The sequence below is a fragment of the Malus sylvestris genome, chromosome 15 (genome assembly GCF_916048215.2).
Source record: "Malus sylvestris chromosome 15, drMalSylv7.2, whole genome shotgun sequence".
Classification (NCBI taxonomy): domain Eukaryota; kingdom Viridiplantae; phylum Streptophyta; class Magnoliopsida; order Rosales; family Rosaceae; genus Malus; species Malus sylvestris.
The window spans coordinates 14,145,437-14,159,535 of NC_062274.1; the positions used below are offsets into that span (position 1 = coordinate 14,145,437).

The 14,099-nt window shown below is 39.7% G+C and overlaps 2 protein-coding genes and 1 pseudogene across 4 annotated transcripts; 1 reads left to right on the top strand and 2 right to left on the bottom strand.

Annotated features, from left to right (window-relative positions):
- Positions 1-2,207: 2,207 nt before the first annotated feature.
- On the bottom strand, positions 2,208-4,492 carry LOC126602700 (omega-hydroxypalmitate O-feruloyl transferase-like; annotated as a pseudogene).
- Positions 4,187-8,864, bottom strand: LOC126602462 (probable plastidic glucose transporter 2). 2 transcript variants are annotated; one of them, XM_050269341.1, is made up of 14 exons: positions 8,535-8,864; positions 7,989-8,134; positions 7,635-7,746; positions 7,457-7,524; positions 7,216-7,348; positions 6,620-6,719; positions 6,422-6,534; positions 6,250-6,343; positions 6,003-6,156; positions 5,706-5,849; positions 5,545-5,618; positions 5,372-5,460; positions 4,933-5,047; positions 4,187-4,695 (listed from the first exon to the last, which is right to left on the bottom strand). In XM_050269341.1, the coding sequence occupies exons 2-14, from the start codon at positions 8,110-8,112 to the stop codon at positions 4,513-4,515; spliced, it is 1,503 nt and encodes a 500-aa protein (XP_050125298.1). In that variant the 5' UTR covers positions 8,113-8,134; positions 8,535-8,864; the 3' UTR covers positions 4,187-4,512. The 2 variants fall into 2 exon arrangements, with proteins under 2 accessions (XP_050125298.1, XP_050125297.1); XM_050269340.1 differs by having other exon boundaries at positions 7,989-8,129; positions 8,535-8,863.
- An 819-nt stretch (positions 8,865-9,683) lies between these two features.
- On the top strand, positions 9,684-13,627 carry LOC126602463 (uncharacterized). 2 transcript variants are annotated; one of them, XM_050269342.1, is made up of 3 exons: positions 9,684-9,948; positions 12,188-12,488; positions 12,724-13,627. In XM_050269342.1, exons 1-3 carry the CDS (start codon positions 9,762-9,764, stop codon positions 13,352-13,354), a joined length of 1,119 nt encoding a protein of 372 aa, XP_050125299.1. In that variant the 5' UTR covers positions 9,684-9,761; the 3' UTR covers positions 13,355-13,627. The 2 variants fall into 2 exon arrangements, with proteins under 2 accessions (XP_050125299.1, XP_050125300.1); XM_050269343.1 differs by having other exon boundaries at positions 9,800-9,948; positions 10,596-12,488.
- The last annotated feature ends 472 nt before the right edge of the window (positions 13,628-14,099 follow it).

Below are 14,099 nucleotides of genomic sequence, written 5' to 3' on the forward strand. Positions count from 1 at the left end.
TTCCCTTGTACGTACATTATTACTACGTACTCACTCTCAACATGCATGCATAACTTCCTCTCTCTTTGTTATGTTATTCTAACATGATATCGCAAATGGTCATTTACCATAATGGTGGAAATGTGTTGATTCCTTGCAATACGGCGTGGGTTCAAAATCCGTCGATAACTAATCTAACGTCTAATCTAATAACAAAAACAAAAAAAATGATATTGAATGGCTTGTTACTCTCCCCCTCTAATAATTTAATTGTTTTGTTTTCGGGCCGTACGTAGGAAATCTTGAGCAAGGAATTCTTTGACCTCTCAATGAAAACTGTTAATCTGTCTCCGAATTTAGGTCGATAGTCTCTGAATTCGTTGATGATGGTTTGCAACTTCTGTCTGGCTAGCCTGAACCCTACTTATCTTGCAGAGTTGAGTACGCAAAGGTCCACGATGACGCCAAGAATCTTAAGAAAATCTGCAGAGAATTTGGAGCTGTGGGGATGGAACAAGAGCGTGTGCTGAGCTGCAGAAACTACCAAGATAAAGGATATTGAACGTTGCGGTCTCTCCTTCAAGAATTTGCGCGCGGAACATGATCGCCTATTCGCCTTGTTAAGAATCTAGGCATTTTTCTACGGGTAAATCTCCCATTTTTATTCATCATATGATTTCAGTTGTTTATTTATTTAAAATTCACTTTGGTTGTGCTTAGAATAATCTTACACTAAGGGACAGTGACAGAGTCAGAAAACCAGATCAGGATGGGCCTTTAAGCCATAGAAAGATTAGCCTTTGAAATATAATTAATGTGAAAAATTAAAGGTTTTGTTTTTTGTATTGGCATGGAAAAATTTAATCAAACAAGAATCGTGGAGCTTTAAATTTGGTCTGAAAAGCCTAGTATTGAAATGAATATATCCTAAAAACAAAACTTGTTAATGAGCTTTGATAAAAAAAATTAACACATTAGAGTCGTATAAAAATTTAAAAGTACGACTTAAAATTTGATTTTATTCTAGACTGTATATGCATTTTTTTATATCGACTAGCCAAAAAAGAGGGTATGGTTTTTACATGTTAAAAAATAAGGGTTAGTTTTAATATGGTAAAAAATAAGGCAAATTATAAGAATTTTTTTTTCCTTCAGTTTAAAGGAATCTAATAAAATACTGAAACACTAGGAAGTCTCAAACCCAGGCCATTTGGAGTTGCAAAATCCCAGGAGCCAATGAGCCACATGCTCATTTTGTAAAGCCTTGCAGATAAGCTGAAATTTCAGGGTAGGCCCGGGCCATCATTGGCCTCCATGTGGCTCGTCACTACTAAGAGTAAGGTGAAAGAAATTGAGTTAAGTCGCACAATGGAATGAACCTAAGACCTCTCACTTATAAACCGAGAGAATGTTACCAGACTCTAGTGCTAATTAAGTGACACTTTTAGAGTACTGTAGTTTAGACACACAAAACTAACATCGATGATTATATAATCTCTAATACAAGTGGGCTTCACATATAATGGTAGGGCTCACATCTATTACACTGATAGAAAAACCTATCTATTTACACTGATTTCACAAGTGTCATTTAGGGAGTGTGTTAACATCGATGTGAATGTTGTGTGTCTAACTTGTACTTAGTCTAATGATATATATTTATCTTCACTTGTAAACAGCAAGTCTTAAGTTTAACAACGTAAAATGACAAGTTCAATACCAATTTATTATGTTCCATTGTGTGTGGGTCGGCCAAAATTCTCACCCCTTTACCCATTTTGGTTACCTACAGTTTTACACAAAAGATTGCCAAATAAACTAGTCTCAACAACATTCCAAAATTTCACTATTCAACTTGATTACTTCCTCTGTAATCCAGCTCGAACTAAACACCTTTTGGTTTCGAGTAAAGCTCTTTTTATCGATATATGTATGCCCCCATTTTTTTTTTTGAACGCAGATGCGAGGGATTTTTCCAAATCAACCCTGACGAGCAAATCCAGCAGGCTGCCGAGGATATTTTCGACGGAGTTGACAGCATAGAAGAGCACATTGCTAGTGCAGATTACAGTGTCCAAAGGGCTCGTCAAGCAAAAGCAGCTGCTGATGAAACAGCACGTGAGCGTGAAATTCAGCTTCAAAAAGCAGAGGCAAGGGCAGAAAGGGTTAGGGGTGATAACCCTTCATCCGGCGTCAAGGTCAAGTGTTTTAGTTGCTGTGGAGCCTAGCTCATAGTTGTTGGTTTTGCACTACTTTTTCCTCCCAGTGTTGTGAGAGGTTGCAAGCTCGAATTCCCGACTTTTGATGACAAGTAATTGGGAGAACTCATAAAAATAATTCATGTATTTCCGGAAAATTAAGTGGTATGTGAGATGCATATTAGCATTTTCTCTTGTTGTGTTAAACTTTTATCATACATGATTTCAAGGTTTTATTTTTTTATAATCACAATGCCAAGTGTTTAATCAATTTCGTTTAGCTACCACTTTGGTCACCCGGACTCTCTTTGAGAGACACAAGTTGTGTGAAACTTTTCGTGGCAGATTCCGGCAAGCAAATGCACTCAAGCTTGTCCCGCTCTGATCAACCTCGGCTTCCGGCAAGAAAACACAAACTTGTGGAGTCGGAGTGAGGTCCATAACCGGCGTATATTGGCCTTCCCCGTCCAAAGTCAGCAGTCGTAGATTGAAAACCTAGTCCATTGAGTTATTGTCAATTTGCCTACAAATTCCAGCCGCGTTGGCCTGTCCCCTTCGACATAATCCACCGTTGATCTCAGGTATTCTTTGGAGATGCCAAGCCGCGCTTCGTGAACCAAACGTGTTGTGTCCAAAAGCCTTCCATACACAAGCTTTCTCACAGTGCTTGTGACACAAGCAAGGCACACCACATTTCCGTAACACCCTTCTTTTACCGGCAGGTTCTTAAGCTTCTTCCGTGCATTGGCAGAGAATGTAAGCCTAAGCTCGTAGTTTAACGGCTTCAGATCGAGTGCTTTCACCCATGATCTCCATATGTGAGCAGCAATAGCATCAAAAGTGCTGCAAGTGCTCGACATGTCATCATTTCGTTGTGCCGAAGTTTTCAGCCAGGTTTGAAATTCACGGCTTATTCTATAGCACCTTTGAACAGCTTTGGTTTGCCAGAGACTCATTGTGAGATTTGGTCCGTCATCAATTCTCATGTACTCAATGTGTGGGAATTTAACCAGCGGCGGATTGCGAGGTTGGAAAATTTCCCTGTCCCAACACGACGCCGGGTTTGAGATCAATGTGCCGGCTTTTGCGGTGGCAGCCCAGGAGCTGAGAAATTGTACAGCACCAATCCCATCGACAATACAGTGGCAGATTCTCAAGCCAAGGCCAAACCCTACGCAGCGGAAAAGAGTCACCTGAGCTATCAGCAATGGCATGTCAAGCACTTTGTATGGCTCTTCGTGGGGAAACCTAAATATCAGCGGCGTCCATGCCGGGTTTGGCACTTTGAGGTCTTTGAGATCGACCAAGGACCTTTCGCAATGCGCCTGCACCATGAGAGCTCCTTGGTCTTTCCCAAAAAACACTTCTAGCTTTCCATTTCCAATCTCTCTCAGCCTACCGGAAAAAGGGTAGAACGGAACCAAAACACTAGCAAGAGCATCCTGCCGCGTTTTCATAACCGGTTTTTGGTCATCGGAGGCAAAGAAATACACAGTGGGAGTGAAAACACGGGCTCCAACCACATCATCGAGGTTCGAAAGGTAAAGGGTTTCCCTGGGAGCTGCGGGAGTAGGCCCCGAGGGCATGACGGGAACCTTATGATCGATGGTGATGGGGATGTGGAGGTGAGGGAAATGGAGCTCTTGAACCCACGGAGGAGCCACGAGAGGTGATGCAATCGATGCCGAAAAGCAGCATTTGTAGGAAGATCCCTATTCTTTTCGACATGCAAAGATGGTTGAGATAAATAGATGAAGAATTTAAAGTTCTTGGTGTAGGACAGTTGGTGCTGATATTATTCACGATAAAAAAAAAAAAAAATAATAATAATAATAGGTCTTGATAGAATTAACAATTCTGTATCTTTGTGTGATCTTCTCGGATATAATTTGTAGCTGAAATTTTAGCAGATGAAGAAAAACGTATTCTCTAAATTGATATGAAATATTATATGTGCGATGCGACGTGTCGAGAAGCTGTCCCGAGGAACCTTACCTCGAGTTACGGTGTGTAAAACTGATTATATTTGAACTACGCCTCAAATTTATCATTCATTTTCAAGGTACATTTATGGTTTAAACAGATACAGATACGTAATTGTGCGTATAGATCCACACTACGCCTATACGACTATGATCGTCTAAGTCATACCTGGATAAAGACACGAGTTCACCAAAATTTCACCGACGAGAGTCTGGACGAATTTGCTTGTTTGGATTTTGCTCTTCCCCCCCCCCCCCCTTCTATTCTAAATAGTACCATTTTCGGCAGTAACTCGAAACTGGTAGGCTTCCAGCAGCAAACACTGGTTTCATATTATAAGCATCTACTATCTCTATTCTTGTGGAAGGAGCGCTATCTCGATTTCTTGGAGCGATTTTCCTTTCGTTTCGATCACATTTCGCTTCACGAAAACCACAGCCATCATGCAAAAGGTGCCAAATATAGAATACAGAAGCTGCGGACCAAGTTGTTCCAGCAGTTGCAAGAACAGCAATCCCACAAAGAAATTTATCACCTGAAAAATACCGGTCACGGAATAAATGAAACCATAAGATAACTGAACTACATTCATTGATTCAGAATCCACAGAGGAAGAGGCTAATCACAAATTAGTAGAACGCTGAATCTGAGAACAACTAGGAATGTAGCCTAAACAAGATGCTGCTCGGACCACTCGAACAGGAAGCCTTTCACCACCGAAGACATACACAAAAGAAGATGACATGGAATTCAGACGGAGAAAGAGAGTTACCCAATACACCGACATACAGACGGCCATTGCTTTCGCTCTAATACGGCTGGGGAATATTTCTGGTAAAAGGAGACCTGGAACTGGACCAGCTCCTAGAGCAAATGTTAAGACGAACCTGCACAAGTTTTGGGGTAGATGATTGAATATTAAAAGTTTGATTTAATTCATGTTATTGTGTAATGTGATTATTCACCAAGGTGCCAAACCGGTGAATATAATTTTCTAAAGAGCTTCATAAGCGTCATAAAATATCATGACATGGCAACAATCATATTATTGTCACATATGCAGAGGCTATGGACACAACCTCAGCATGTACAATATGTATAAGAAGAATATCGTTTGAAAATTTTGCATGCAGATAAATTTATTTGATGCCGCTATGATCATACAACATAAGATTAATCTTCAAGATGTAAAATTCAAAATTATTACTCACATCAGCATTCCACCAACAGATAGGTACAGCAATCCAGACCCTGATGAATTAAAGCTTGCTGCAGCAACTTGAACACCCATTGACACCGCCTGAGCGGATAAAATGCATCACATAATTGCCTAGCAAGATAATGAATTCCGCGAACCAAAAAATGATATGCAACTTCAACTTACCATGCCAAAAAAGCTCCATAAGAGTAGCAGCTTCCTTCCTACTTTATCCATCAAAAGCATTGCAACAGTAGATCCTGGAAATTATAAAAATCCATCCAGTCAAGAGACAGAATGCAATCGTTGTGGGTAAGTGAATATGCAACCAAGAATCTAAAGTATACCTGACAAATTTGCGATTCCTACAAAGGCATTTGCAAGGCCTGATGATACTCCGGCACTTTTAAATACAGCCGAGGAGAAATAAAAGACAGCATTTATACCAGATAGCTGTTGTAAAGCATATAGAGTTGACCCAATAAAAACAACTGCAAAACAAATACGTGAACAACCAAGCAATTTCAGCAGGCTGAAAGATCACAGGAAACAGGAAAGAAATACACCATAGATGGATGGAGAGGGATAGAGGAGCCTAAATATATGCAGAGCCCATAGGAAATACCCGAAAGTATCATATATACCTCTAAAATGGCGTCCATAAAACAACTCCGAAAGGCTTACAGCATCTGTCTCATCTCCCCTGTCCAACTTGGCTAAATCTGCCATGGCAGTTTTGACATGTGATCCACCAAGGAGCTTCTCAAATTGAGCTTCTGCCTCAGAAGTTCTTCCTTGCTATATCATATGAAACGGGGATTGTTAACATTTGTTTTAAGAGGTGTGATCAATTTTTCTATTCAACTAAAGACAAGTGTGATGCAAGCATACTTTATGTAGCCAATGTGGACTCTCTGCACAGAATACCATGGCAACTGCCAGTACTACAGCTGGAATTATCGATACCCAAAAACAAACACGCCACCTGACACATAATTTAAAATAGTAAGTTTGAAAGGTTAAATGTGAATCAAAGATATTGTGAAGCCTATCACGTTCTTACCAGCCAGTGATTTCTTTAACAGGAATTCCAACAAAAAGAGCCCCCATAATCCCCAGGCATGTTGCAATCTGGATGAGACTGCCATAAGTACCCCTCACAAAAGCAGGAGAAACCTGCTCAAGTTAACGAAAAAACATTAGATGAGATATGAAGCACAATATATAATAACAAATTACAAAGAGATTTAAGCTAGATTACCTCTGTCACATAAAGAGAAGCAACAGGAGGGGCCAGACCCATACCAGTCCCAACAAATAACCTTCCTATAAGCATACCAGCAAGAGTTTTGGTTGATGCACTGAAAAAGCAGGAAGTAATTTTAGCCAGATGTACTTCAAGATGTATTACAAGAGGGCCTTGGGAGATACGAGCATGTGAGTATTGAGGGCTACTTGTAGACTTGTAGTTAAATATAAATGTGTGCAGTTACATAGGGATACTGACAGATCATATATCTACATTACAAAAACCAGACTAATCTTCTTAACTGATTTTGTGATAAAGAAATCAGATAAAAGGGAAAAAGTAAAAGCCGTTTTTAGCTATCATATTACAGTACCATGAGGATAAAAAAAATCTACAACAGGTACATATAAGTGGGCTCTGTCAAAATGTTATATCACAAGTTCACAACCCAAAAGCTTCCATGGATATAGCTACTAAACTGAAAGACAAATTACATAATATGAAAATATGAAGAGAGTGAAAACCAATCTCACAATATAAAGATCCATGTACTTCTTAATCAAATGATGATACTGTGACAGAGTTGCCTCTCGAAGTAAATATATCACCTCATAACAGCACCAATTATCATAGGCAATGCACACAGTTGAAAAGCCTTACGACGTCCTACTCCATCGGCTAACCATCCACTGAATAAAGATCCAACCAAGGCACCTCCCAAACAAGTACTCACCACCAGACCTTCATTTCATATAAAATGACAGAAACCCATCAGTACAAATAGTCAAATGCAAAAATCAGACATTAGATTACAACAAACAAAGAAAGTAAACATCTACTTAATACCACCTTCTGCCAAGGTATTCCCTTTGAAACCAAGATCTTTAGAAATGCTTTCAAGCGGTTCATTAACCACCCTGCACAAAGCAAGTGTTAGAACAAAAAATAAAAAAGGTATATTATTCTCTTAAGCTTCAACATAAACAAACCATGCAAAAGAGAGGGGAAGCGGACAGTAAGCACCAACCCGAGATGGTAGCCAAACAAGAATGCAGATAGAGTTGCCACAAGTACATGGGGGAAAGATCGCTTCCATGAGGGGTTTGAAAGTTCTGGAACTGTACTTTTCTGTACAAGAGCTAAAACGGATACAAGGATTAAACCCTTAGTTGAATGATATACATGTTACAAGCATATACTTACTGCCGAAACAAGACCTTAGAATCAATGAACTCCTCACTATAATTTCCAAGAAAAGTGCGGTCTTTACAAGTATCTCTGACATTATCCCTTTAAAATGTGCTTTAATTCATCATAAGGAAGTACAAAACAATAGATTATGTGCATAAATATGCTTCAGACGCTCAATAAACTGAGTTACCTGAGTTTTCTTCCATGTCAAGAGGATCCATCAACTCTTTCGTATCCAGGTCAATGGTATTCGAATAGTCTCTCGATGACAACCGCTTGTACATCGAGAAAGCTTCGCGATGGCGGCCCCGCATGCCAAGCTGCAACCAGCCTTCCCTTGCAAATTAGAACAATTTAGAATCATACTTTCGAAATATGCATTATTTCGACTGCAAACAAGCACTTACTTAACCGATTGCAAAGGAAACGCTGAAGACATGAAATTTATATAATTTTCCTTTCCTCATTTTCTCGGGAACCGAACAGATAATAACTATCAAATAATTCCGCACAGAAAACAAAACATTCACAAAAACAGAGCCTCCGCCAAACAATTCCACAACAAAACCAAATTAAGAATGAAAATTTCAACCAAAATCTAAAATCAAGTAAGAAAATACGGAAATCAAGAATTAAAAATCACAACCAACCAAAAAAATGGAACCAAAACGAGAGCCGCAAGTTGCGATTCAGAAAGCACTCAAACTTCACAGAAATCCAGACGAAGCTGGAATACCTTCTCTATGCTCCGATCATCCAACGGATCTGAAATTCGATCAGCGATCAGAAACGTGGGGGAAAGGGATTTCGGTGAGGTTTGGCAGCCTCTCACTCCCGAAGTCCTTTCCTTTACAGCTCTGAGCTGTACGAACGTTCGAGAACGAAGGTTCGGAGCAGCTTTGTTTACGCACGAGTGAGAAATTGGCGGGTGCGGCGGTGGTGGTGGGCCGAGTGCGGTGGTTTCTGGTGTGATAAATGACTAGTCAGGAAGGAAAGGAAGGCGTTGCAGATTGGTTACGGAAGAAGCAATGGAAGCAACCTCTCGATTTGCTTTTCCGAGTGTAAACAAGAGAAACAGACAAAAATACAGATGAAACTTTTTTTTTTTTTAAACAAAAAGTGTGAATTGCAATTTAGTCCATGAATTATCATCTAAGTGAAAACCAGGTACCTAATTAATTTTTTTCTAGAAAAATCAGCTGTGAATTATAAAAATATGTCAATTATATCCCTAATATTAGATTCGAAGATACTATATTCATTTTTCCGTCAATTTAAATCATGTTACTTGCATGTGATACGTATTAAAGGGTAGACTGGTAAGTTTCCATCAAGAAATAGTGTGTGTGTAGTTAACTTTGAAGAGTAATATAGACGTTAGATTCGTAATTTATATAAAATTTTAAAAGCTTGTAGGCAAAAAAAGGACCAGAGTGATACTCTAAAATGTGTTAAGTGATTTAAGTTGACAAAAAATTAGATAAAATAACTTTAAATATGATATTAAAGATGAAATTAGCAACTTTTATTGAATTTAGATTCTTATTTTACTAAAAAATAATTTAAATACCTAACTTTCATTGGGGTAATCATTTAAGGACTAAAACATCACTTCACCATTTAAAAAATAAATAAAATTGTCGTATGGCCATGTAACTTTAATTATCTTTATGACGTCAAATTGAATTCCTTATTGAAAAAAGAATTGCTGGTGGTCGGTCTTTGTTAACGGTGGAACTTCCATCTGAACCTTTGAGAATTTTGTTTTTGCATTTCCGTCCTTGTAGTTTGGATACATTTCTAGGAAGCCATGTAACTTACTAAATTGTAAAAAGTACAAAACGTGCCGCCCTTTTCCGCAATTTCACAAAAATTCTCGCACCAAATTTTAGGGCATTGCATTATCATTACGCTCGCACCTCCCTCTCGCGTCTCATCGCGATCGAACAGCGAAGACGACAAGATGGGGTCAAGGGACAAAGACCCAAAGGCACCGCATCATCAGCCTCTTCTCAGCAGCCTCGTCGTGCGGCCCTCCACCAGCGACGGCGCCTGTGGTGGAGGTGGACGTGGCAGCGATTACGAGCCCGGTGAGGTTCGCCACGAGCCTCTTCCCTACACTCGTTCGGATCGTTACTCTAAAGACCCTGGTTCGTCTCTATAATTCTCCGCTTTTTATTTTCATGGATTTTATTCATTGTTTGACGGTGATTTATGCTCAAATCTTAATATTTGACTTTGTATTTTGCACTTAAATCTTAATTTGATTAGTATTTATCATTTTATCTTCTAGATTCCGTACTCATGATTATTTATTTATTTACTTAATTTTTTCTTGAGTTTCTGTAGGCCTTTTGATGCAGAAGTAATTTATCTAAATGTATGTTGAAGGATTTAATCATATGTTGTGTGTTTGAAGTGAAACTTGTAGAACAAAGAGGTTAATATGTTGGAATTAGTTTTCGACCTTCTGTGAGCATAAATTGAACTGTATATATATCGTGTTGAATTAGTTTATGAGAAGTTAATTTTAAAGGTTAGTTTGTGCTTGATCGTGTTTATGATTAACGTTTAGTTTGTGCATGATTGTGTTTACGATTATCATAAGTGCTTGATCTTGTCTACGATTATCATAAGTGCTTGACAGTGTTTACGATTGTCCTATGAATTTGTGCCAACAAAATATGGGTTTCTTGAACCTATTGATTGTTTACACTGCGTGTCGAACATGTGGATCTATAACCAGTTATTGAGTGTCAAACTGTGAATAAATGAATTCTGCTATTGTGTCTTACAGCTCTGAATGTGCCTGCAAGAACATGAGTCTTGAGGAACGCATGTTGGTGTGAGTGCAGTCTTGGATCATGGTCTGGGGCAATTGTTTTTTCATATTGTGGGTATTGATGGGAAATGTATATGATGCTTAAACTCGTGGGTTGCTGCATCAATGAATATGGGTTTCTGGGCCTCATTTTGTTGTATTGACTATGGTTGTGGTTTTTGTCTGCTTTTTTATGGGATTGGTGATTAAAGTGTCCGGTTCATATCAAATAAGATTTATATAGAAATGCCAATCAAAAATGGAAGTTTGAGAGGGTCTTAAGAATATCTGGGCACAGGACATGGTGCGAGCTTGCACATAACTTATCACCACTAAAAGTATCATTTTTGTTATTCTGAATTGCAATTTTGCAACCAACATTAAGGATGCCGTGCTGGAAATGCTGCTGGAAGATGGAAAGTTTGGTTACAATTGCCAGATGGTGGGAAATTCAGTTTGGTCAAGTGGTAGTGAATTTACCATGTTAGTAAAATTAAGGACGGTGTTATTTGCTGGGTAATGTTGAGCTTTTCTAGTTTTCTCGGCTTCACTGGTTTAACTTGTGCTTGGGAATTGTGTTGATAAGTGGTTTGTTTGCAGTTTCATTTTCAATTTTTCATGTTTTTTGGGGGTTCAGTTGGATGGTTATATAGTAACTAATTCTCAGCATTGCTGAATTGGGTGTAGAGTGCAAGGACCTTCGGGAACTTCTTTTAGCTTGTCAGTTCTAGGTTCTGTATTTTTTTTTTGTAGGATTTTCTGATTTATATTTGTTGGAAGGTGAACTGGTAAATGGAGGCAACAAATTAATGGGAATTACTTATTCAGGTCAGACATGCCTCAGTTGTTTCATTCTTCCTACTATAATATTCAGAATGGTTATGCAGCGGTTAGTAAACTCTGGGGTTTTGATTTCTTTGAAAGATGTGAAGATGGTCTCTGAAGAAATGAACATATTGGGAGTGGATAAATTGTAGAGTTATTTGGAGGCTTGAAGTTCGGTATGGGTTCTTTTTGGGCAGTTCATTTCCTGTGGACGTGCACTGTGGGCTTTAAGTTTGATATGGGTTCTTTTTGGGCAGTTCATTTCCTGTAGCCAACCCCACTTAGTGGGAAAAGGCTTTGTTGTTGTTGTTGTTGTTGTTGTTGTATCACTGAGAAGGCCATACATGGTTATGGTTACACCAGATTCAGGATTATGGGGGTTTTCAGATATGTAGGTTAAAAGCTTGTAATGGTTACGTGTTCACCACTGTGAGGTTGAGTAATCATGGTCTGACATGCTCATTGCTGTATTTACTGGTATTATGCGCCAATTGTTTGAGAAGTAACCAGGGCAGTTATCATCTGAACTTCTTATTATCTTCCACATTTATCTGATGTTTCTTTTAACTACCACAATGAAGAATTCCCAAGTGATGGTAACAGTCCTTACAAACTTTGAAATGATGGTATTGAAGTTTCTGGATCACAAGGGCCAATTCCTCAGCTACTTAAAATATACTCCCATTGTCTGTGTTTCTGTGCAATTGGTAGTTACTTATCTTACAATTCACTACCTTTTCCAGGACATAGAATGCGTGCAGGTTCTGCTTCCCCTGTACACCGTAGGGATGCAGAAAATCGCTACAGCTCTGAGTATAATCAATCAGGGGGTCCCCCACGTGGGCGTGATTTTGGCAGTGCACGGGATTCTGGTAGATATCGAGACCGCTCACCCCATTTTGCGCGAGGAAGAGGTGTTGGCAGGCCATTTGGTAGAGGTTTAGATGGGCCGGGGCTCGTTCCTGGGCCATTCAGAGGTGAAGGGAGTAGAAATAATCCGAATGTGCAGCAGAGAATCGGAGACTGGATTTGCCCAGATCCTTTGTAAGTTCATTTCCTGTCTTTCTTTTGGTTTTTTCATATTACTTTTCCTTATTTTTGTGGTTTTCCTCTTTGGAACTTGTCACTACTATGATTGCATAGAGGGTTCTGATTCCTATGATTAGGTAGAGGTTTTCCTCTTTGCCCTTCAGTTTTACTTTCATTTTTTTTATGTGAGTTAGTGCTTGTAAATATGCATTCAGCATGTCCCAATCCTTATATTCTTTACGTGTCTCAGATGTGGCAACCTGAACTTTGCAAGGCGAGAATACTGTAACAACTGCAACAAGTCACGCCATGGACCTGGGGGAAGTCCTCGAAGGGGTTATTCTGGGCCACCACCTCCAAATGCTCCTCATAGACGCTTCCCTGGTCCTCCAATTGATCCTCCTCCCTTTGGAAGGAGCTTAAATGGTGGCTATAGGTCTCCACCTCGTGGCTGGGCCAGAAATGGCCCTAGAGATTTTGGCCCTGGGCTGCCACCTCCAAGGCACGAAGGAAGGTTTCCTGACCACCAGTTGCGAAGAGATCGGTTGGACTACTCTGATAACTACAGAGGAAGAAGTAAGTTTGATAGGCCACTGCCTATGGATTGGGGTAACAGAGATCGGGGAAGGGATAGCTTCTTTAATGAAAGGAAACCATTTGACAGGCGACTGCCCTCTCCTTCTCCACCACCACCGCATCTACCTCCTCACCGCGGCCGATGGGCACATGATGCTAGAGAGAGAAGCCGGTCCCCATTAAGAGGTGGCCCACCACCAAAAGACTACAACAGGCCTCTGTACACGGGTCGGGGTCGGGGTCGGGGTCGGGGACGAGAGGATCATCGTGGCATGGGGCGAGACCGAGTTGGAGATGCATATTGACAATGAGGCCACGGGGATATTTTTTTTTTTTTTTTTCTGGTGTAATTTTGTCTGTGAGTAGATATCCGTTTTGCATCTAGAGTGTAAGGAAGAATGCATATAGCTTGCTTAGCACTAGTTTTAAATCAGGTGGGTTGTTGCTGCTTCAGTTGTTAATTCGAACCTGCACTTCTCCATAGTTGGCTGAAGCCATAGCCAATTCTAGTGTATAATTTCCCGAATTCGTCACGTTTTGAAGTTGAATTAAAATTTGCCATGTGGATGGTTGCCTCATACGTAATTTTATCCTCCTTGTGCTCTCTCTGAGATGGACATAAGAGATGCTGAAAGACAGATCTTAAATCAGAGGTCGGAGACGGAAAATTTTGGGTCGATGGAGGTAGGTGGTTTTTGATAGGGTGGGGGAGAACAAGAGAGAAGGGGGGAAAGAAAAAGAGGAAGAGAAAATATATGGAATGTTGTCGGTGGAATCATAGAGCGGCGATAGAGGTGGGTGGTTTATGATAGAATGGGTGGTCGGCGTGGAAGGGGGTAGTCGGAGAGTTTTCTTACATCTTTCTCTTTGAACTATAGGGGTATATTAGGAGTTTTGTTTATTAATGCCTATCATAAATTTTTTTATTAGTACCCCACATAATGTTGACTTGTATTCCCTATTGTGGAATGACAATTTCGACCTTATTAGGTTCTAAATACATCTCAAATCACTTAATGTATCATTTATCTTCTTAAACTATCAAAATCC